Source organism: Leptosomus discolor, chromosome 11, assembly GCF_034619465.1.
Source record: "Leptosomus discolor isolate bLepDis1 chromosome 11, bLepDis1.hap2, whole genome shotgun sequence".
In the NCBI taxonomy this organism is placed as follows: domain Eukaryota; kingdom Metazoa; phylum Chordata; class Aves; order Leptosomiformes; family Leptosomidae; genus Leptosomus; species Leptosomus discolor.
The window spans coordinates 2,947,632-2,971,405 of record NC_141401.1 but is presented as its reverse complement, the minus strand read 5'-3'; the positions used below and the strand labels follow the sequence as shown (position 1 = coordinate 2,971,405).

General features: G+C 41.3%; 1 protein-coding gene across 3 annotated transcripts in view; it reads right to left on the bottom strand.

The window, feature by feature from the left end:
• The window catches only part of MEGF11 (multiple EGF like domains 11), a 207,708-nt gene that overhangs the window by 98,103 nt on the left and 85,831 nt on the right, over positions 1-23,774 (bottom strand). For all 3 annotated transcript variants that reach the window (XM_086471922.1, XM_086471923.1, XM_086471924.1), the window contains 2 exons: positions 1,882-2,128; positions 92-212 (listed from right to left, as the gene is read on the bottom strand). In XM_086471922.1, the coding sequence (XP_086328048.1) occupies positions 92-212; positions 1,882-2,128 (368 nt within the window). The remainder of the gene's footprint in view (positions 1-91; positions 213-1,881; positions 2,129-23,774) is intronic.

Sequence of the window (23,774 nt, the reverse complement as noted above, 5' to 3'; positions counted from 1 at the left end):
GCACACAGGGGAAGGCGTTTGCTGAGACTGTGAACCACTAACTGCCTATTCCAACCTCTAAATGAGGGATAAGTACGAACCAACTACACACCATCCATCCAGGAGGACAGGAGCACTCTCCAGTGATGTGGTGGCAGACTCCCCCGTTCTGGCAAGGGCAGCGCAATTCACACTGAGCTCCGTGACTGCCTGGGGGACAGCGCTCTTCACAACTTTGCGGAGAGAGAAGAAACAAAAAACAAAGAGATCATTTAAAAGAACTTAGAGGAAACAGTAAATGAGGAAAATCCACAACACAGGTCATCATGGGAGTCCTTATGTAAATTGTGAAACCTCAGTAAGCCTCAGCTGGCTTTACCAATTAGCTAAGATTTCTTTTATTTCTGCTGGGGTTATTGATGTGCCATGGATCCAGCCTGTAAGGCTGATGCACGTGTGCACTCTTTATGCACATACCAAATTCCACAGATCTCAACAGGACAACTCATATCCATTAGAACAGCCCAGGAAAGTAGGAGTTGCAGGATGAAGCCCTCAATGGGAATTATGTGACATGGAAATAAGAGAAGCTACAAGTAGAATAGAAGGATGGGATTAAAATGCTTGAAATTTCTCCAGTCACTACTAAATGTTAACATTTGCAGTGTATACAGGACTGGCAAGAACTCAGCATCATCTAAAGGCTATTTAAGCTCGCTGGGTCTCTCTCAGTATTCATGGGGGGCCAATGTAAGGCTAGTCCCTGCAAAAATCAGTGCCTCCTACATTTGCACATTGATGCTTTTCAGCATGGCTTCTTTCTCTAATCCTGGGTTCTGAAGCTACAGTAGGTTTTTCCCCTAACTGACTATCCTCTAGTGAGGACGTTCATACAACATACCAGGGGTTGGCCCTGCAAGTACTTACTGCTGAGAACTGACATGCTAATGTCAAAGGGGCCACTCCTAGTAGTAAGCAGAGTCTTTAGCAGTGAGTGCTTCCAGGACTGAAGTCACAAGTCTATGAGGAAATCAGGTACTAAATAAAATATTCAAAATGCATATTGCTTATTTATGAAGGTCAATATTGTCTTTATTTTATACCTTCACCGTCATGCAGGTCGACAAATAATATTAGACTGCAAAAGTATCAGAGTATTAAGTCACCTGTAACAGGAAATTCAGTGACTAAATTCTCTTTTCCCCTTAAATAATTTTGAAAAACATAATTACTTCTGAAACTACTGAAAGATCTCTAATGAGAACTGATATTACACTGTGGGCAATTCTAAACAAGGAACTATTGCTTGCTGTCCTAAAATTAATACGCAGATTTTGTGAATCCTACTGGTAAACTTTCAGTGTGGTGGATGGGGATTTAGCTATATGATTCTCGTTAAAGTTAATAAGAGTCACACCGCTAAATTCCTGCTCACTATGCTTAGAATTTACCCCCTAGATAGTAAGCTGATACAGTTAACTGTAATGCTTCCTCAGATTTAAAGTCAAATAAATTGGGGATGGTAAGTCCCATTTGATACTGGACTGGACTGCTAATGAGTAGAACGGCCAATTGCTTATAAAAACTCAGCTGTAATTTGTATTGTATTCACACACTGAAATTAGGAACAGGTACAGTTGTTCTATAAGCTGGAAAACATAATGGATTTTTAAGTTCACTCTGGCACTAAATTTTATTTTATTACGCAGACAGGTATAATTATCAGCAAAAAAAGGTATTTCCTTTATGTAGTCCGCCTGAAATTCTGTTACCTGATTCCTACAAAGGAAAGCGTATGATACACAGGTTGGGTCAATTTTGCCAGTTACTCATTGCATTAAGAGCGGTGAAAGCAAGGCTGTTAAATGATGCAGAGTAAAATACACCTGTCATCAGACTTACAATACCCCTGTGTATCCAGGAGCACAGTGACATTCTCCTGTTTTATGGTCGCAGGTAGCTCCGTTGTGACACTGGCATTCAAACTGGCAGCCCTTGCCGTAGCTCCCAGGGTCACAGAGCTCTTCACATCGCCATCCTCGGAACCCGTCCGCGCAGACACAGGCGCCCGTGATGGGGTTGCAGAGCGCCTCGTTCTGACACTGGCAGCGGTTGCTGCAGTGGGGGCCCCAGTGCTCGCTGTCGCAACCTGGAAAACACACGGTCGTTTACCAAGGTGATTAGGGACGTGCACTGCAAGCAGCTCATCTTGGCCCCCTCTGCTTGGGTCGGCAAGCAGGCGGGGGCACCGTCAATGCCAGGAACTTTCTAAAGGGCCCTCAGACTTTCTGAAACTGCCCCCCTGATCCAGCAATGTACTTTAGCATGCAGGGAGACAACAGCACTGGTGTTACACCTAAATTGGAGGACTTGTTTAACACCCTTATTGGATCAGGACCTAAATCTTTTAATATCCTGTTTCTTAGTGCTCTTAGATAGCTGGAAGGAATGAATTTATAGTGGAATTAGATGCAGGGGATCACATCCTGACTGCAGCGTAGTTAATGGCAGGTAGTATTGCCAAGCAAGTCCTGTAGATTTAATAATGTCATCAAATATTGTTTCTTTGCGCTGTTCCCAAAGATAATAAATACGATAATCTAAAGAAGGTTTTCTCCTTTGGTGTTCTGCTTTTTTTTTTTTTTTTTTTTTTTTTTCTGGAGTAAAGAGGTGACAGGGAAGAAAATAGCACTGGAGACAGGATTCATGAGGCTGTCCGGGCTTAGGGATGGAGGTATGGAGTGTGTACGTCGGGCAATTTCTGCAGTAGGGACAGTATGTACCAGCAATGCAGAAGGGCCCCAAACCCTATGGCCATTGACACAGAGAGAAGGTTCCCTATAGAAGCATCAAGGCACACTGAGAACCCTTCACATGACAATCCTGCCTGATCCCTTCTCCTTGTTCGTGGACCATATGCGGGACAAGAGAGGGAAGGCAGCATTACAGAGACAGTTTGATCCTGATTTGCTGCAGAAAACAGCAATCAGCACCTGCAAAGCAGTTTTAGGTGTATGCATACTAAACAGACAGCTCAAAGTGAACACCCAGAGGTTAAGGTTTCCTCAGTAAACCATCAGCAGAAAAACAAGGAATTCTTCAGTAGTCCTACCCTCCGCTTAGCAGCCTTTCAATACAGCTGTCAAGGGTGAAGAAAATAAGCATTCTATTCAGAATAGAGTTGCTGGCAAAATCCCAGTGGACAGTTACAGATCATTTTCCAGGTACGGTTGGTTGTGCTCAGAAAGCTGGTTTCAATTACACCAACAACTCTTCTGCCAGTGTAAAATCCACTGCCATGCAGAAAACAAGTGTGTAATCCCAGCAACAGAGCTGTCGTCACAAACCCTTTTATTTGCAAACATGGGAACTAATCTTCGGGTGACACTCGCTGCCTCTCAGGCCTGGATCTCGGTTTCCAGACTTAGCAAAGTAAATGTAAAGCCCACTTAACCCTGAAGCTCTTGTCCTAGAAATTTCATAGCCCTCTCCTTCTATGGCTTATGGCTATAAACCCACACTGGATGACTAGATCTATCCGTTAATTTTGGCAATGTTTGCATTCTTCTTCTTGGGAAGTGGGATACTCATTGGTCAGTCTGCGGCTATTCAGCAGAAAAAGCAGAGAGACTTCACTGAATTCGCACTGCTGATGACCAGTTTACAAACTTGTGCTTCTTGAGCAACAGTGTTAGAGGCCAAAATAAACCCATGAGAAGACAATTCCAGGTTCTCCAGAAGGATCTGCAGGGTCTTACAGGAAGCACATGTAGAGAGATGGTTTCGTGTCCTGCAGAAAGCAGAGCACGCAACATATCCCTGTGCATAATCCTGCTCATGCCTCACCCAAGGTATTGTACCGCTTTGCCTCATTTTTCCCCCAGCTGTAAACAGGGATGATAGTTCCTCACTAACACCACCGGGAGCCAAGCAGACAAAATCTTACCCTTGCCAAGTCTTAAACTATTACTGAGAATCTGCGAAAAGAGATGATCTATCTTTATTTCACATAGATATTCACTAAGACTCTGTAAGCCCTCTGGGGCAGGAAGCAAATCTGCTGGAGCTGATGGGAGTTTCCCAGCAATTTCCATTCCAGAAACACTGGGTTTTTTTCTGCAGAACTTGAACATCAAGGGATGCAGTTCTGCACCTCCACAAAGGGTACAAATCTGACCCACACAAGCAGAGCCAACGGCCCTTTGCATGGAAGTGGAATGCAGGAATCAGACTTAACCCTGCCTGCCTCAGGGACTTGATTCCTACCTTACCACACCATGCATTAAAGCCCTGATTGCCAGACTGTGCTCTGGGCTCATATAATTCCAGCTGCAATTAATTTGCTTAATATGAATAAATAACACTCATTAGAAGATGTGACTTATAACCTTGCTCTTCCATGTCTCGGGTGAGTGCTCCAACCATCAGATTTGTCTGCTCGGTTTGTGTTTTTCACTTTGAGAGAAAGCGAAGGAGAAAGAAAATATTTTATAGGCAGGGAAAACCATTTCTCATCACAGCTCAAGCACCTTGTTTCACATTTACAGTGTCTGCCCCAAACACAACTCCTTTTATGTACATCAGTCTTATTTGAACACATGTTTACTATTGGTATTTGTTCACATGTTTGCTTTTTCCCTGTACCAAATTTCACTCTGCAATCTAGCCAAAGGGAAGAGCAAAATGCTGAAGTAAAGAGCAGAAAATGCTCTAATTGGTTGTAAAATCATAAAAAACCAAATCTGGATAATAAAAGAAGCCTGCAGTGACCAGAAAACCGGCTGGCAGTGAGACAGATTTTTCCACAGGCTTCTAAGTACAAGGCATCAGTGAGCACACATTGCAGCATTCAGTATGTTTAGCCCAAAGTAGCTAGCCAAAATGTTTTAATTATGTATGAAATAAAACAGCTTGGCATACCAGATAGCTACTAAGAATGTGAATTTCATGGGGATTTATTAGGGAGAGGACATAAAAATGAGGATTAAACTGCATCTGAGTGCTCACGGAAGACAGAAAAACCAGAATTACAAAGAGATGGGGCTTGTACCGTGTCTCGTTCACAATGCTTGATACAGCCTTTGCCCTTGTTAGGCTTCTTTTTATGTTCCTAAAACTACTAGCAGGTTTTGACTACAGTTCTCTAAGTGGTTTGAAACTGGAGTCATAGTATGTGTGTATAACCAAGGTGAACATGCTGTTGTCTCTCTAGTGACGGGACCATATATATGCAATGACAAGTTGGCCTCTTCTAGATTTAAGTCTTTACCTCAGGTGGTAAAGATTTTCTGCTTTTAGCTATCAGTTCAAGCCTTATATATGTCACAATGAGCAGAGCCATTTCATGCAGTATCAATTCATCCACTGCTGATTAATCGCAAAGGGAATTGAGTGAAATTCGTTGGCAGCGTGTTAGTGTAAAATTTGTGATAATGAAATACCATCCTCAGCTGATTTTACACTACAGTAATCTCACATGAAAATAAGATCTCTGTTGCTCAAAGTTTACCAGTTCCTGTTAGTTTTTCTTTTTTTCCCCTTTCCTTTAAGTCCCATATTGCAGTGACAGGCTGTGGAGTAAACTCTTTGTCTATGTGATTCCATTGCGATATTACTTGGTATTTATATTGTAATAACTCATAGATCTGCACTGTGGTAACTTCTGTACCTTTTCAAAGGTGGGCAGAGACAGAGTTGATAAGCTAAATCCAAGTACTCACTGATACAAATAATTCTACTGAGCTCAATAGGACCACTCGTGTAAGACTACTCAAGTGTATAACTAGCTAAGGGATTGGGGTTTAGTAGTTCCTGCTACAAAAATTAAAACCAGAAGAAATCAAAGACTTCAGCAACCCAGGCGTATTTTTTCTATACACACCAGTGTGGCAAATCCTAGCTGGTGTGTGACAGTGATTCCAGTTTCTCAGACGCGGGGCAAAGCAGCCTCAGAGCCAGGGAAGCCCGCTGCACTTCAGGATTGTTAGCACCGCTCCTCCTGTGGGCACTGAGAGCCCATTTTAAAATACAACCCAAGCCTAGCAGAGTCTGATCCTGCTCTTGTTGATAGCCTCTATGTGTTACCATAATAGAGATAAATAATAATAGCAACAACATGTGAACAGAAAGCTGATTAAAGCTTACACAAGTGCTACACTGTAAATGCATATGCCATTAAAAACGTCAAAATGATACAGAGACTTTAACTATACCATCAATAAGAAAAGCAACCTGAGAGTGGTGATGTCGGGGAGGTACAAATGCTCCCTTTAGACTGCGTGTGTGGATGCCAATACCGTGAGAGATGAGTCTGAAATAGCTAGCGCTCTCTTGGGAGATGCTACATTAAAGGGAGCTGCCATATTTCAGGTCACGTGCTAACATTCCCTGGCAAACATGCTAACTTACTCACTTTTTCTCCTTCGAAAATATGACTAGAGATTAATTGCCACCAATAAAAGTGAATATAACCCTGTAAAGGATGATGCTGGATGCCTAAGCATAATTACAGTTGTCTGCATACGGCAGTATGACAGGTGAAAGATTCATCTCGCCGTGGAAGGCTTGCTCGATACAGCAACGGTGTTTTCTTCCTCTCTGCATCCCTACCCCCACCCCGAAGCCTCAGTGCCTTGTTGAACTGAGGGCTAATTACAGCAGGCTCTGCATATCTGCCGCTACCATCGTGCATGACATCCTGCTACCAGTTCTGTCCTGTTAAATACACAACGAGGACACATTGGAAGTGTTGCTTCACTCCCAAACGGCTGTTTTCCCCTCTAGGAATGATTAGCGAGTTGCTGTGTTCTGGGTCAATAGAGCTATCCAGTATTTAGTGCAGCAGCACAAGTTGGACAACAATGAAGCAAACACACAAGTTTGAAAATTTAGCAGATAGATAAAAGGACTCCCAAGGAAGGGATGACATGTGTCAACTGACTTATCCCAACAAGAGAGTCAAAAGTGCTCTTCCAGTGCTTTTCCATCACTGCAAAGAGACACTATTAACAGGAAAACAGCATCTTCTATCACAGCAGCAGCAGAATCTGTGGTCTTAAGGCCTATGTTTATTTTGTTCTCGTCAGCATAAGCCTGCATGTGACACTTTCTATAGCGAGTGACCAGTCCTGTATCCCAGGTGTGCAAAGTCAGTGGGACATTCATAGACATTCTGCAGAAGGCACAGCTGTAAAAAACCAAGTGGTTACTCTTCTTAGCCAAAGGACTCAGGACCATATTTGGCTGATGGTGACCTTCAATTAATACACACTTCAAGGGAACTTTCTGTAAATTTGCTAAAGCAAGAATGTAGCTCATAATCAATAACCAATATTCTGTAATATTTCCAAATTCAGTTTGAAATGTTTAAATGAGATACTAGCCTTTAAAAAATGCAAACAGAAAATAAAATTAACTTACTAAATCTAGGAGGACATAGTTTAAGACAGATTATTTTAGAATTTATTTTTAAATTAGGGCTAGATTCTCCCCTTAATATGACTGTACTGCTGCAGAATGATTATATGAACACCAATTAAGTTGAAATGCAGCCTGAACTCTGGGTGGCTTTTTTTTTTGGTTTAATTCAGTTTTGGAATCTGACTGGGTTTTAAATGGTTAGCCCAGCTCATGCAAAAGCTAAAACATTTGCCTGGATGTAGTGAATAAAAAATTAAAATAATCAATTAGTGCTTTATTCCCTGCAGTTAGCCCAATAGGAAAATTACAGTCCCTGTACTGAGCTGATGTCTACTCACTGTACAAACATGATTCATTCTGGCACGGTTCGACCTTTGGAAACAGAAGCCAAGCCTGCAATAGGTCTGAGACGAGGTCCACAAAGAGGGAATCCCCTTACAATGATGGTTCACACCCCTTTGAGTTTGGCTCTGAGCAGTGCTGAGTCCCTCACATGCTGGCACCGCAGGTAATACCAACACACTTTTAAAGCATGAGCCAGTATATTGAAAAGTCACTCACTAATCTGCATAATTCTAAACCAAAAAACCTGTTTATCTTAAAGACTGTTTACCCTCAAAATGTCTAACCCATGCTTACGGACGATGGCTGTCCTCAAAATAACTCAGATTTTCAGAAATTCCCTTCAAAAACGGTATTACAAATACTTAGAGACCAACATTCTAATTCTGTGATTTCAGAATGAGGAAACCTCGTCCATACAACAGACACACGAGTGGGTACAGGCAGATCAGGCCGCACTGCTCAAACCGCAGCTGATTTTCTTCTTCATGACCAAGATACCAAGATACTGATAATCTACAATGCGACAAATGCCTTGCCTGGGTCGTACAAATGAGGGAGGTCTTATTTGTCAAAGCAACAAAAAGATTGGTTTTCTGTAAATAAACACTTTCTTGGGGGACAGTGAGGGTAACAATAGATTTTAATAAATAATCCTGCTCTAAATATAATTTAGATTATCTGAACTGTGTCACAGGCAGGTAGTTGGCAGCATTGTTCATTTTCCACTGTAAGATGCTTTGTCCGTCCCTGACAACTTCTCTGTTACACAGAATTTACCATCTCCAGTTTCAGCTTCAGGCTCGCTCAGTTTACTGAGGAACAGTGGAAAGCGATTTTAGCTTAAATCAGTAAGCTAAAGCAGTAGTTTTTCTTGTTAAAGTACATTTTTATATCCTTTTCACCGACAAGCTGGGACACCTTCCATGCACAGAGCAATAGCTTGAAATCTGGCAAAGCACTGTCCCACACCCGGGGGTGTGCTCATGCGTCCCCTGTGAAAATCCACCTGTACCTGCTCAAAGTATAAAAACACAATCTGCAGGCTCTCAGTGCCACCTCTGGATAATTCATTACCTATGTTCCTCCAAGATTTCATCTGTATTAAAAGTGATCCGCAATTAAAGGCTTCAGGGGCTTAGCAGGACTTCTCTTAGAATTGTTCCTAGTAGCAGTCACGGGCCACTGGCTGTTTAATCTCCATGTAGTGAGTGGTCCATGGAGAGAGTGACAGCCTTCTACTCTTTGTCCATTACCCACATGTCAGAGGTTTGTTCTGGTCCATGCTGATGAACCGTCCCTCTATCAGCTTGATGACATTCATGAAGGGATTTTTCATATTCTCCATTTACTTTTTAAGGAAAACCAAACAAACCAGGGACCGTCACACATAAATAACGCATTTGACTTATGAAGTTGGTGTCACAAAACCAAGAAAATGTCAGATTAAAGGTTGGAAGTGCAGCAGTAATTCAGTACTTGAGCCTATGAATGATGATATTTTCTTTAATTATGTGAGCACAGGCTACCGTTTACATGCCCCGGCATTTTCTGTCTTCTGAGCTTGTAGCTTTGCAGCCTTAAGGTTCCTAAACATGAGCTCCTGTGCAACGGCGTGTGCACTAACGTTTTTATCTCCAATGCCAGACTTGCAGTCACAGCATACGTAAGAATAATGAAGAAAACGCCAGTCTCAATGTTTATGTCTCTTAAGACTGCCCAGAGAATATATTCTGCATACGTAAACACGCATTTTTAAAATTATCCAGCCAAGTAGCAAAAACATGAGGTTAATCTGAGGCTGGCAGGACTTGCAGTCAATCTCATTTTCCAAGTTTATAGATCAGTCTTCATCAGATAGAAAGGAAAAGATGGGAAAGGAACATCAGCTGATTTTTCCCAAAATGGATAGATTATTACTCACAGGAGGAAAGTAATCTAATTTTATCTTTGGGTTTGGCTTATTTTTTTTCTTAGAGGCAGGAGAACAGCTTTTCATCCTTCAAGAAATCTTGTCTGAATCAGATAAGAAACATGTGGCTGATTTAGGTAATGATTTAATCTCAGTTGATGATCTCATTAGTCATTGACTCTCCAACATGTGGTACCTAATTCAATCACAGCACTTTAGAGACCCCGCAGTTTATTTAGTATTCTCTGAGGAACCATTTTCTTTCCAAAGTAATCCTTGTTTAAAGAACGTTCCTAGAGTATTCTGTAGAATGCTTAGAACAGTTACCTGGTCGGGCATTTTTATTTTGGATAAATGAAAACAAAGTCACTCTAAGTCAAAGAAAAGTTGGGTATTTGGATGTCAGCCTCATCAAATCCTGTAATGAACTCAATATATTTTGGAAGCAGTAAAACGGGAGAAACAACTTCTACTCCTGACAGATATCAAAGTGTTGTGTTTTCAGAATATCCATCATGAGCTATTTTGACAGAGGCTTCAAAAGAAGTGAAAATTAGAACACAAAAAAAATCTGAGAATATTTCCTATTTCTTTTTGTAGAAATTACCGCTCAGTTTAATGAGCCTTTAACTCTACTGACACTCTAGATGTTACAAGGAGTTTACAATCATGAAACGCTTCATAAGAGAGCGACAACATTCTATACAACACTGGCAGCTTGTCTTCTCATTATAATTTTTTAAGAGAAGATGCTGCATTCTTTAAAATGTTTTTTTTAGTGTCATATTAATGGGAGGCAAAGTCTGTTCTTTAATTAGAATTTTACTGTGGTGAATTAAAAAATACATGGGCAGAGTATCAAGGGTCTAATAAAACTAAATGAAGATACTATCTTTCCTCTATATGAAACCCAGCAGTCTTGGCTCTAGCAAAACTTCCATCAATACTTCATTATTATTGTCTAGGACAGGATTGTAATAATAAGATCTGCAAGTAACTTCCAAATTCTGTCTTCCAACTGGGTAAAACATTCTCTCTCTCTCAACATCTATAATGGACTTTAGATGTTTTCATTGACTGTATAATGAAATTTTCCTCTAATGCCTCTAAGTACTACTGGTTTTGCCTGCAAGAAGAACACATTTGGATACGCCTAAAACACTGCAGGACAGCTGTAGAGGAAGAGATCAAGCATCCTTCAACAAGCAAGTGTTGGAAAAGCCACCAGAGGGGCTCAGGAGCGGCCGCAGCAGCAGCGGTCTAAGGAGATTCAAAGAAAACTATGCAGCAATAGAGAGAGGCCTTGGTCTCTGGAGACCAGGAGCTGCTGATACAACATCTGTGCCCGGTGTGAAAGAGTTCAAAGGCTTATAAAAAGCTGCGCACAGCTGCTGGCTTTTCCAAATAGTGCCCGGGCTTTAGCTGAGAAACAAACCCTCTTCCCCTTCTCAGTTCATTAATGCCAGTTGACTTTGATAGAGTTGAGAGCAGACCCGCAGGGCCAGCGCAGCACTCACAGTAGGCTACCCGTGCTGGATGCCCTTCCATCACACTCTCATCAAGCTCCCTGCTACTGGGCAGGAGAACTTCGTCCATCACCTGAGGAATCTACCACGGTGAAAGCAAGCCGATCCGACCTCTGCAGGCACCTTTCCACCTCCTGTGACTGTAGAGTAGTGTTAACTGCGTAGGATCGAGTGGGATCAACCCCGTTTGGCAAAGCTCCTGGGGAGATGTGCTCAGCTCTTTATTTTTCACAGCACATAAACTGAGCATCGGAAGGTCACCCTGCTGATGTTTTGCCAGATATGCAATATACCTTTATTTGCAGTTAAAGCAGTACTTAAAGAAGAAAAGCTTCTTGTCACTAAAATAGCAAGCGTTAGAGAGCCTGTTCCTTCTCATTCTCATTCACACACAGGGATGTATGTGTCCGTTCACCTTCGCCTGTGTAGGTCAGCATGCAAATTGGCACGAGCAAAAAGATTGGCCGATAGTGGATAGAATGGTACTATCAAGATAAGCATATGGAAGAAATGCTACAGCTAGCTAGGCAGCTTCAGATTATACCATAAAGATTCACCTTCAAGGGGACGTATAAGCACATCCCTCATGCATAACATAACACCCAGTGCTGACTCATCAGTCATTTTTAACATTGTCAATAAGCAATTTATTTTATTGCATTGATATTGAAAGTAAACACTGTGGATTGTGGGACTTGCTTTTATTTCTGTCAGTGTAGCTGTGGAGTAAAAAGAACCACTTCTTCCCCTTTGCCACAGCCCCATCCTAACATCTGCTACTTGTGTGCTGCTTTTCAGCCAAATAATATCAGCTTAAAGGATGTTCTGCCCCAGTAACTAAATCTAGGAAAAATCTTACCTTTTCTAGCGTGAATTCTGTTACCTAAGACTTTGGGAGAGAATTAGAGCAGCAGAAGGCCTGGTGGCCTTTGAAATAGGAGTGTCTTTTATATCTAAAGCAGTTCAAAGGCTTACAAAAAGCTACATGCAGGTGTCCACGCAAGCGACTTGCTGTTCTTTTTTCTTCTAGGCATACTCGAATCTTCACATGGCTCTTTAATGTTACCTAATGTCTTCAAGATACCTTAAATACACTGCTGTCTTTCTCTTACAAACCATTAATAGTAATATCCCTTTCAGGCACATAAAAAGAAAGTTTTTTTAAAAAGTCTTGCCCTGTGTAACCCAGTAAAAACTATAATGTTCACTCATGAAAACCGCATTGCAAGACTCAGCACAGTCTCTGCAATACCTTTCTTATATTTACCAACAGAAAATAGCAAGTCCAAAACTATTGGGGAAAAAAAAAAAAAAAAAGTAAAAATACTGGAATATTAGAATATGATGCCCTCTTTTCATGTCAGTCAGGCACTGAGAGGTGGGATGTTCTGTTAATAAAGACAAAATCAGAGAGGTAGAGAAATACTGCGCAGCTTCAACACCAGGAGTCAGAGCACAGATGGCTCTAAGTGGGTAGGGGATGGCAGAGGACACACACCCCAGCACCGAGAGTTTTATGCAGCAAAATCCCAGTGTCCCTAAGGCGGCTCCGTTAGACTGCAACGCTGCTGCAGCTCGTCTGCGCCACTTCTTTAGGATGCTAATGCTGAGCGAGCAGAGCAGCCACAGGTCTCGTAACCAGATCCAGCAGTTTATACTCACATCACAGCCAGCACAAAATGCAGAAGCCCCAAGTGCTGAGCCGAAAATAAAGGCGGCGCTGCTGCTTGCCTCCCTATGGCTTCCTCTGCGTATTGGTAGGGCTTTGGTTTCATTCTGGGGAGGTAGGCAGGAAGATAAAGTCTTGTCTCATACATTATTGAGATTGGATGTCTAAACCTTGATATTTTATTTTGACTTCCAAACATGTTCAAATGTTGTTCACAGAAGCATAAATTAATGCCAATTTCTAAACCAGAAGTTGCTCTAAACCGGGAAATGAAACTTTTTGTTATGATGTTAAAAACAGACATTTCTTAAAGTGTTTTACATTTTGAAAAACAGGATGATCAAAACTGTTCATCCCCACAATCAGTTATGGGTTTGCTGAACTGAAATGTTTTGACAAAATCGCAACCATATGGAAGCCAGTGCTTTCCGAACAGTTTCACCCATTGTGGATAACTGCATTAAGCAATCAAGTGTCAGGCAGCCAGAAAACAGTAAATCATCACTCCACATGTTTTTTCCTCATTATTTACAAACAGTGTGTTCGTGCCTCCAGCCTCATCAGTGGGTCAGCTTCAAAGAAACCAGGAAAATTTACAGAGCAGCTGAAGTTCCCAGCTCTGCTGTGTCAGTTCTTGGAGGTTCGGTCTTACTTTCAGCAGTCCGAGAAACTGCCTATGTGAAACAGCTTTTTCTCTGGATTAATTTAATTTCTCTCTTTTTTAGCAACAACTGTCTCTGAAAAGTAAAAAGCAAAACAGACATACGTGACTTCCTGGCTGGATGGCAGCAGGGAAGCGAATGGGATTTTGCTGGAAGAGAACACAGCATCTGTGCATTAAGGTTTTAAAATGCCAGATTCCTTGTAAGGTTCAGATCTCTACATTCTCCTAGTGGCAGCAGAGCTGTATTTTTAAAAGCCACAGGGAAAAAGAGAGGTTTCCAGATGAGACCATCATCAAAATTGTTCACTGCCCACGCCCATCACAAGCACCTTGGACCTAATCCAGTGCCCCTTACAGTCAGGGAATTTCTTTCTATGGACTATAACGGTCTTTGGTAGGGGCTGGCCATCGTGGGTTAAGTTAGTGCTCTCTTGAAAATGACATTGATGCCACAACTTTTTATGTTTCCTTTGCTAAGCAAGGTTCTCTTCTTACTGCTGAATATCTGAGCAGAGCAAACACTGCACGCACACACCACATATTAAATAATCGATGAGAAGAAAATGACATGACCCCAAAGTAGACCGTTTTCCTTGCTGATAAACAGGAACCACCCAGGGAAATGTTGAACACCGCCTGATGGTTGTGTAGATGGTGATTGTGTAGTAGATGGTGATTTAAGAGTGCTGCTGACACACATGTACAAATCTGATGACACAGGAAATTAGCATCCGTTCGTCTCCCCCTCCCCCTTCAGAAGAATTTGCTAAATATAGCTCACCCTTTAAATATTTAAGGATATCTGCAGAATGTTGTTGTTTTTGAAAGGGTTCTTTCCTGACTGGATTTTCCTCATCAGGCTTAGTAATCAAGTTGTTCTATTTGGAATGGATAATTATTAGATGAATAATTAATTATTCAAAGTACATTACTAAATAAAATTCAAAGTATGCTGGTATAATAAAAAATGACAATATGCAACAATTCGGGTTCTAAATTGTGCAATAAGACCAAAACGTGTCGGGTTTTTGAGCATTTAATAGAATTGCCTCCATCACCAAAGTCCCATAGAAACGCTGACTAGTTCTCACGGTCCGTTTCTGAGCTAGGAAATTCTTTTCTTAGAAGGGAAACTGAGACAGTCAAATTGCATTCAGCTACAAAGCTACCCAGAAAGTAAGCGAGATGCTTACTTGATCTCTAGCATTGAGATAGAACAGCTCCAAGTCCTAAGTCTAATTTTATACCATAAATACTTTATAGTGTATTTCTTCACTACATTTGTAATTCTGTGCCGAATTAAACATATGAAAAATGATTCTTTTGTGTATACAGAGATTAATTTCTAAAGTTTTGGTGTCTCATTAGTAATAGTGTTTAAAAAGTGTAAACTTGGTACAAACAACATCACTGGTATGCAAACTGAGGTGGCGTATGAGTGTCCTGGGAGGGTACCCAGCCAAGAACCCCCGCTATCTCCCGATCAACGTCGCTTCAGCCAGTTCTAGCTCAGCAAGTGACACTAAGCGACACTCAGGCCACATCTACACGGCGTTTGGCAGGGTGACTGCGGCATGCCCAGGCCTACTGTGCGACTGAGCTGGCTGTAGCCCAGCTCTGTCAGGCAGGGAGAGCAGTGGGGTTTCAGCCTTGTTGTCTTTAACAGCCACGAGGCAAGAATCACCCACACACCCGTGTTGACAACTTCACCGGTGAAAGCCCTCGCTACTCTTGGCTTCGCTACTACTGGTACTTGAAAGGGCTGGGTAGAAATAACAGGGCTGTCTGTTTCAATCACCCCTCTGATTGCAGAGTGGATGCAACTTTAATAAATGCTTATTCAGCATAATGAGATTCTAATTAAAGATGGCTAAAACAGTAATCACTTCTTCATTTTCTCTAACTGCCATCCCTCGAGCTTCCAGAGCCTAAACAAGACAGAGGCTGGATGCACAGAGGAAAGGGGCACCTCTTGATCGAAGGCTTTCCCAGCTCTGTGAAGCCTACTGGCTTGCACCAGAAAACCACAGAAGGGAAACCGAACAAAACCTTAAATTCTTTCATTGACACCAATGATATGCAGCAACTCAATAAAAAGTCTCCGCTTTATATGGTTCTCTCTCCTGGTTTTACAGGTCCCAGCTCTACTGTTCTCTTTAAGGGAACACAGGATGCTCCGGCCACAGTTTGTTTTTCTGTGTTTTCTTCCATCACCATTACCACTGACATTGTTTTTTACAGACCTGTGTTGATCTCCTCACTCGCTTGGGCTCTAACAAAACAAAACCCAAGACAGGTTACGTGATATGTGCTGCAAGATTTTCCACAGGCTGCTCTGGGACCTACTATGTTTTGTTTCCCCATTGATTGCCAGGGTTGCAGAACTGGAATTTTTGCAAGGCAAGGGATTCAAAAGGCAATAAAACTACACATATAGAGACTGTTGGAGCTTCTTCAAATATTTGTTAATTAAAATTGTTAAATGTAAAAAGAATTAAGTTCATACTGTACCAGAAGGACTTGTCCTTACAGAGACCTCCTAGCTAGCAAAGTTTAAATGCTTTATTGTTCTGTAACTCACATATATGCAGACTCCTCTATTTGGCACATCCTTAATTTCTGTCAAACTAAAAGAATTCTAACATTTTCTGTCAGGGAGCTGGTGTAAATCTTGAAGAAAGCTTAAAAAAAACCTCTACTGTTGACTCATTTCACTCATTCCTAGGCAGATCTGAAAGAAGGAAGACTTGAAAGCAACATTATGAGCCCAAGAATTATCCTCGACTCTTGAAAGGCACACAGAAAATTAAATTGGGGGATCAGTATTAAGGTAGTGGAAATTATTGGGTCTTGCTCTTAGAAGATTAAGAAGGTGACTTCCCACTGAGACTTGAGAACACAGGTGCACATAATTTTAAAAATTTGCATTTTTAACCTTTTAAATTCGCTAGCAAAGCAAAGAAGTTGTTGGGGAACTGCAGTAAACATGGCAATTCAATCAGCTTCTTCCAGACTATATCTCGTGGTTTTCCAACTCTTTAACCCAACAGGTCAGTCAGTCGATTGTGGAAAGACTCCTTGGCAGCTAGCAACACAGCAGCCAAACTGAGTTGAAAGCAACACAGGAACTATTTTTTAGCAAATGCATAACAAAATCTCTTAATTCACTTCAACAGTGGCTCTGGCCTTCAATGTTCATGGTCATTGTGGAAACCAATGTCCTGTTCTCTGCTCTTCCTCCTGGGAATTGCAAGGGGACCTGTGTAAAAGAGCTAAAGCCAACTTTATAACAGCAGTCTCGGAAAGGATTCCATTTTTAAAAGTCTGCTATGAGTTTCTGTGCACTCTTTAAATACAGGACTCTACAATTAACAACTAATGAGTGATAACACTATTTTTTTAAAGTTTCTAGAGCGTGTCAGAGGCAACCATGGACTTCAAGGTGTTACATTTGCCTGCTCCAGTCAAGAGACTTCAGGCTAACTCTTAGACCTACGGACTCTTAGAATAATTATAATGTTATAATGCAAATACTCTGAATTTCATTAAAAATCAAAACACCACTTGACTGCCAAGCAACAACAAGCACATTTTATGCAGAAGCTAACTAATTCCATCTTCCAAGCCGCTGAAAAAAATAGCAATTGTAGCTCATCATAGCTACACCTAGAAAGATAACCTTGCAATTGATTTCTGCTTGCCCTCCAAATACAAGCAAACCTCTGCGATGACGGTTACATCTCACTTGTGGCAGCGGGGCCCAGCTGTGGAGTAGGGCTACCATGCTGACAGCCTTTCTACATACATAACAAATATTACAACCAAGACTTATAAAGCAGATACACTAATTAAAATCCTGATCCACAGCCCACGGAAATGAAAGCAAAAGACACCGCTTGTTTTCCAAACGTAGCCTTATAACCCAATCTATCTTCAGATTGTTCTGCCAACAGACCGTCTAGCTGCCACCCACAAAATACTGCCAGGTTGAATCTTAGTAAAAAAGATTTGGAATCGTCCATCCAAGCCCTTGTTTTCTCAAGTCTCAATTATGGTGACATTTTCCTCGTGGGAGATCTTCATTGTGTCCCATTCGGAGCGCAGCTCACCCCGAGCGGAGCTGCCGGTATTCCTCCTCGCAGGCTCTGACATCCACCTTATTTTACATTATTTACACTAGCGCCATAACATCCTTTATCGATGCCAAGATTTTACAGCTTAATTTTAAGGCACTCAACAGTTGTGCTCAAACACATCTGAAAGATCCTCCGTGCTATCCATATGTTCCCAATTGTCAGTGAGGTCAAAACGGGCAGCTCGCTCAGCCCGCCCGAGATACAACCGTAAGTCTTCGGAATTAGGGCTTTTAACAACTCTGCTTTTCCTGAGACTCGTGCAAACCACTCGATCTGTCTTGGCGTTTAAACTAACGACATTTTTATTTGCTGTTACTTTTGGCTGGTCTTGTAAATATACTTCAATGAAATACTTTTATTTTAAAACAGCTTAAAAATGAGGTTTAGGTCTCGAAACAACCCGTATTTTCACTAGCACATCTGGCAATGATATCTGACAATTAGCAATGATCTAAATAATACAGCAGTTAAATCTACATACCAGTTAATTTTGAATTCAAAACAACGAACACTTAGTACTGTTTTCCTATCAGCATTTAACCACTCCATTAAAGGAGAAAATACTTCCTGTTTTACAAAGGCCCTCAGCCAAATTGAATTTATAGGAATCATAATCAAATAGATGAGGGCTTTGTTCCCCCCTAAATATTTTAAGTTAGACATAGTGGAGCAGTTAAGATTTTTATTAGGTTTTGATCTTGCATTTTGAGGAGATTGGAGGAATTACTTTTTACTGAGATGAATTTCCCAGGTTATCAACTACGCACTGCATGCTAACACAGGGAAAGGTATTCCCGAGAAAAAGAAGGAGATTAAAAATATAATAATAAAGGTGCCAGCGCTTACACAAATAATGTCCGTCCCAATTCACAGTGGGTTAATGACAAGCCATTGTGCAACACCTGGAAGGTATGCTGTGAGTTTAGGAACTACCCGAGAGCCCCGACGGCAGCAAACAATGACAAAGCTTTTCTCAGGGGAACGCTCCTTCTTAAGCCTCACTGATGTGCACAAATACCTGAGAAAAGCTCGAAGCCATTCATCTTGCATAGCTGGTCCTAAAAGCCTGCTATTCGTAAGTCAGCATGTATAAAAAATAAAAATAAATGCCCAAGATATCCTAAAAATAAGCAGACACAAGGTTTACATTTGTATGCACAGAGTGGCCAAGGACTATTTACAGGGTAATCGCCTTAGATCACTTTATTGCCCACTTGTCTACCTGTAAGGTTTTCCACTGACAAGATTTTATCTTGTAAGTCACCAACTCTTTTTAGCAATCAAATAACCACATGGGTTTGATACAATTGGGAAACTAGTTCACCACCAATGATTAGTAAATGATTAGACAGCACCCCCAGTCACCGGTCACACGTTTACCCTAACCAGTCATCCTTTTTGCCCTCAGATCTTTCACAGGTCTGCAAGCTCGAGGGAAATATTTGGCTGTAGGCTGAGCAAAGCACAGGAGTACGTAGACCCAAAGTATTCCTGCACTTTGATGCTGCTCTCCTCTGATCAATGTGTGCAAGCACAACAGGAGGAAGAAAACATGGGATGGAAAGTATTAGACGGAGAAAAGAACATCACTAAGACTAGGAGGAAAGAAGGAGAAAATGTATGTAAGCAAAGAAAAATGAGGGAAATAGGTTAAAAGAAAGAAAATAAGAACCACAGAAATATCAGAGAGAAAAACAGACAGCTGAAAGGGAAGAAGACGTACATTCCTGCTGTCCTTGCAAAGAGCATTACCAAGGATTCCCTGCTTTAGTGTCCCATATAATATGTCCTTGAAAAAAATGAAGGTCACCAGCATATTATAGGAAGTAGCCAGCAATGAGTAGCCCATTACAACCACCACAGCATCAATCAATTTGTTTATCCTTGTTAACTGAAAACAGAAAACAATGTGATAAGGGGCTGGGCTACATCTTGCTCCCCAAGGCTTTCATACCCCAGCCCCTTTCTCTCGCCGGTCACACGTGCAGGACTTTTGCTTTTTACTCTTGGATGGGCAGGGAATAATGACTGACTGTTACAAAACAAATAACCGCTTCTTGCACGTACAACGTCTAATGTCTGATTTCCTGGGAGCTGCATTAGCAGGGTTTTATTAGCCAATTTTCGAAACTCAGGCCAGCATTAAAAACCTGACAAATGCCACTTGGTCACGTCCATGTTGTCACAGATATTGAGGCCTCTGGAGAGAGTGTCAAAGAAATAAAGCAAATTTCTTTTTTGCTTAATTTGTGTCAATTGATTTCCTATTTTTAATTAATAATTCTAATTATGATGCAGCAAATTTACCCAACAGACACAACTAGTTTAATCAGCATGTATTGATTGTAACAGTAGAATTATCCCAATGTTCCTGACACCATTGATTTTCTGTTGTGTGACTGTAAGAAAACAGAAGCCGGAGTGACTCTGTTGTCAGCTCGCGGTGCTGATGATCCCTAAGCTATGAATTGGTGCTCCTGACCTTACAAATAAAAACACAGACAGTAGCTACTACTTCAGCACTTCAGAGAAGGAATCTGGTGATTAAGTTATGGCACAAATCAGGGAGTTTAGCCATAACAACAGCAGCAGGAAAATAAAGCTGATTTGAAGAAAAAAAACAAACGGTAAGACAGTGGTTAGGGAAGTCTTTATAAAACTGAGCTAAATCATTTGCTTTAAGTTCCTAATTTGTCCTCATTTTGGACAGCCCCAAACTATCCATTTAATTTTAAGCATTCGCTTAAATATCTGTGGTAAGCACTGCAGTACATTTTTGAGACCAAGTCTAGCGTTTTGCCTTATTTTATTATTTTTTTTCAGTAGCTCACCTCTGAAGGTGCTCATAGGGGCAGCGGGGTGGACAGGCCACTGACACCCGCTCAGACACAGGCAACACTCATTCTAATGTCACTGTAAGACTGTCCCCATCGGCATCCCGTGGCTGGCTCCAGCCATGCACTAGGGGCGAGGAAGGATTTCCAGAGAAGCCGTAGCATGTCTCAAGCTACTGTTCAGCCCTTTTGCTAGAGTCATTGAGAATCCCTGCGAGAGAATCCCTGCAATTCTCCACTCATCAAGCTCCAAATTCTGCAGAAACGATGCAAAAAGCCACCTGTAGTGGTGCAGAGAATTTTTAACCCTTTGCAATTTGAATGCTCCGACTTTGAAAGCGTACAAGGGCTTTGCAGCAAATCTGCTCCCCGGTGCGCCTCGCACACCGCCCCAGGGACCTCCGCGTTGCTGACAAATGTCAGAGCACAAAGGTGCGGCACATGAAATGGCTGCAGCGGAATGAGTGGCCCTGGTTTATGGTGTGGAGCAACTAATAGAGCTCATCTATGATTGCCTCACTTAACAACCTATTTGTAGTAAAAAAATCAAAACCATCGGAATCCAGAGGAAAACAATAACTTCTCACCAGCAGCAGGGAATGTGCTCGTACAATGACACAGACTGTAACTGGGATGGGTTTGAACTAAACCTCTGGAACCAAGCTGTTCCCAGTTTGTATGCAAATATGTAATGGGTCTGAAGGCCAAATCCTATTACAGAATGGAAAAGAAAAACCAATGTGGATGCTACTGCCTGAATGCAATGGCAAGGCAGAGACATGTCACACGGTTCTCCATAGGGAACCCAGGTCAGAGTATTCTGTTACCTGAAGTGCTGGGAGGAACAGCCTGGGGTTGGAACCAGCTTTTGCAGAGAGGTGTGAAAGGGAAAGTACGGGTTTTAATCTGCTTGTTTCGTTGCAGAGCTAATCACAGTCTAGCGGAAGATAATGTACCAAGTTTCCCCGTATTTGGTTTTTCACAATAGTTGACAATGGAAGCACATTTAGTAGAAAAGCTGCTGTGGTAGAGGTGAAATCACTAGTAATAGAAAAAATATAATTTTTCCTATGGCTGTTAATTCGTATTAAACATTTTCTGTTTCTGCTTACTCAGACTATAATGTGTCAGTAATAAACATGTGATTATACTAGTTAGCTTTTTGGCTAAAATATTTGGAACAGTAAAATTGATAGATAATTACAGTAACAGATATTTATTCCCTGCCAAACCTGCAGTAAGGCATGCCTGCCTGCAGAGTCATGTCTTTTTAAGCACAGAAAGATAAGCAGTACACATCATACACTTTGAATAATGAGAAAGATTTCCTATGGCCAGCATTTCAGAAGTGGAAACAGACTGTGGTTTGATACAAACCATATCTATTTATGTAGAATGGGATTTTAATTGGAGCTACTTATCCCCATGATATAAATGAGGCAATGAAAAATGATTGATGCACTCTGGTAATTATTGTTATATCACCTTGCAAACTACAACAAAAAAATCTTTCATGTACATAATGGCTGTTTAAAGTTTAATAAGATACAGAACTGCACTTCACTAGGCAAAATATTAATACTACATTTTGGGCAATATTTATCTTTAAATACAAACAATATTTAACTGAAAAATCAGAATACATGAGAAATGTTGGGTGGATTTATTTAAGTGATAAATAGATCTATTTTGGAAACATACAGAAGAAAATAAAAAATGCATTAGTTAGTTATTTTTCGCAGTGGGAAAGTTATTCAAAGCATGACACAGCATAAACTCATTGTCTCCCAGAGTACAAAAAGTGGCAGTAAGTATGATGGCACAGATATATACGGTCTCATCGTAGTCACTGTTGCTGCTTCTTTATTTCTACCTAACAGCAAAGGTTAAGAGTGCAAAACGAGTTTCTGTTCATTATTATACAGAATGAACAACAATATAAATTCGTAATAATTGTTGTACCTATGGGGGAAGTAAAGCAATTCTGGTCATTTAAATGAAATGAAAGTTGGGCACTAAAGCCAGCCTTCTCTTTTCTCCAGCTACGGAACAACGCCCCACCGGAATGTAAAGAGGCACCAGCACTCTCCATCACAGCTCTGTCAGACTTTCCGGAAAACAGCCAGTAAGGCTCAAAGAGGCTATTACAGAGTACAAGACTCAAACAGAGCCGAGACACCAAATGCAATAGTCCTGTTATAGATAAGTCTTCCAAAGACAGAAAAAACTGCAGAAAAGAGTCTGTCTGTATGACCAACTAATGCGTCATTTGTCAGAAAAGAAACGTCTAGGCTGGCTTGAAAAAAATGCCACAAATTTGCTTTCAACAGAGGAGCGTATTGAATAAAAGACCGAAGCAATCAAGACCTTCTGTGGTTATAATCTCATTTGTGCATTGACAGTATTTCAGTCAATAGACTGTCATACACTAGCTAAGAGTTGTGTTGTAAAAATGTTTGGACCATCATATCAAATTTCATAGCTGATGCCCTACAAGGTCAGAGAGTGGAATCATTATTCTTAATAGGGTGATTGATCAAGCCATAAATCCAGCAAAATCAAATTTTACTTTGGCGTCTCCTATAAAGAAAAATGGAAAACAAAAAAAATTCAATTCATCTGTACCATCATTTCTAGCAACCAGATCCCATTGCATCATGAAAATCAGCGGCCTACTCTGCGTATAAAGCCTGATCTCACTTCTATTGAAACCAACCGCAAGACCTCACTCTCTCTTAGGGAAGGAGGGGACAATGGAGGGGAACAGGCAGGTTTGGAAGGGGGCAGTTCCTAGCTCCCCACCATTCTGGCTGCAGCTCACCACAGCCTGAATGTTCCTATCACACCAAGCCAATGCAGATGCAGAAAAGGAAGCGCAGCTCGTTCTCCCCCATTTTAGCGGATGCAGTTCAATCCAGGCAGCGGGAGCTTTTCCACACGTGTACTTCACGTACACCGTTACGGAAGTAGGGTCAGCACAGAACACGGGATGGGTCAGACTCTGTCTTTCAGGGATGCCAGTTCCAAAGACTTCTTTTGTTTATTGAGCCTCTCAGTGAACCTGAATCAAGTAGGAGAAACAGAACAAAACCCTCAAATCACGGCATCTGGTTTCAGTTTGTGTTATGAAAGAAGTGCACTGTGGAATAAAGGAGAAAAGAGTGCTGTTCACCAGGGAACAGGAGCAGTTGGTCTTAAACCACGACAGGAACTCATTGCACTGCACATTTTTGTATCGCATTGCAGGCTCCAGAATATAATTGAACTGTTTGGCTTTTGAGTCCCTTTCCATT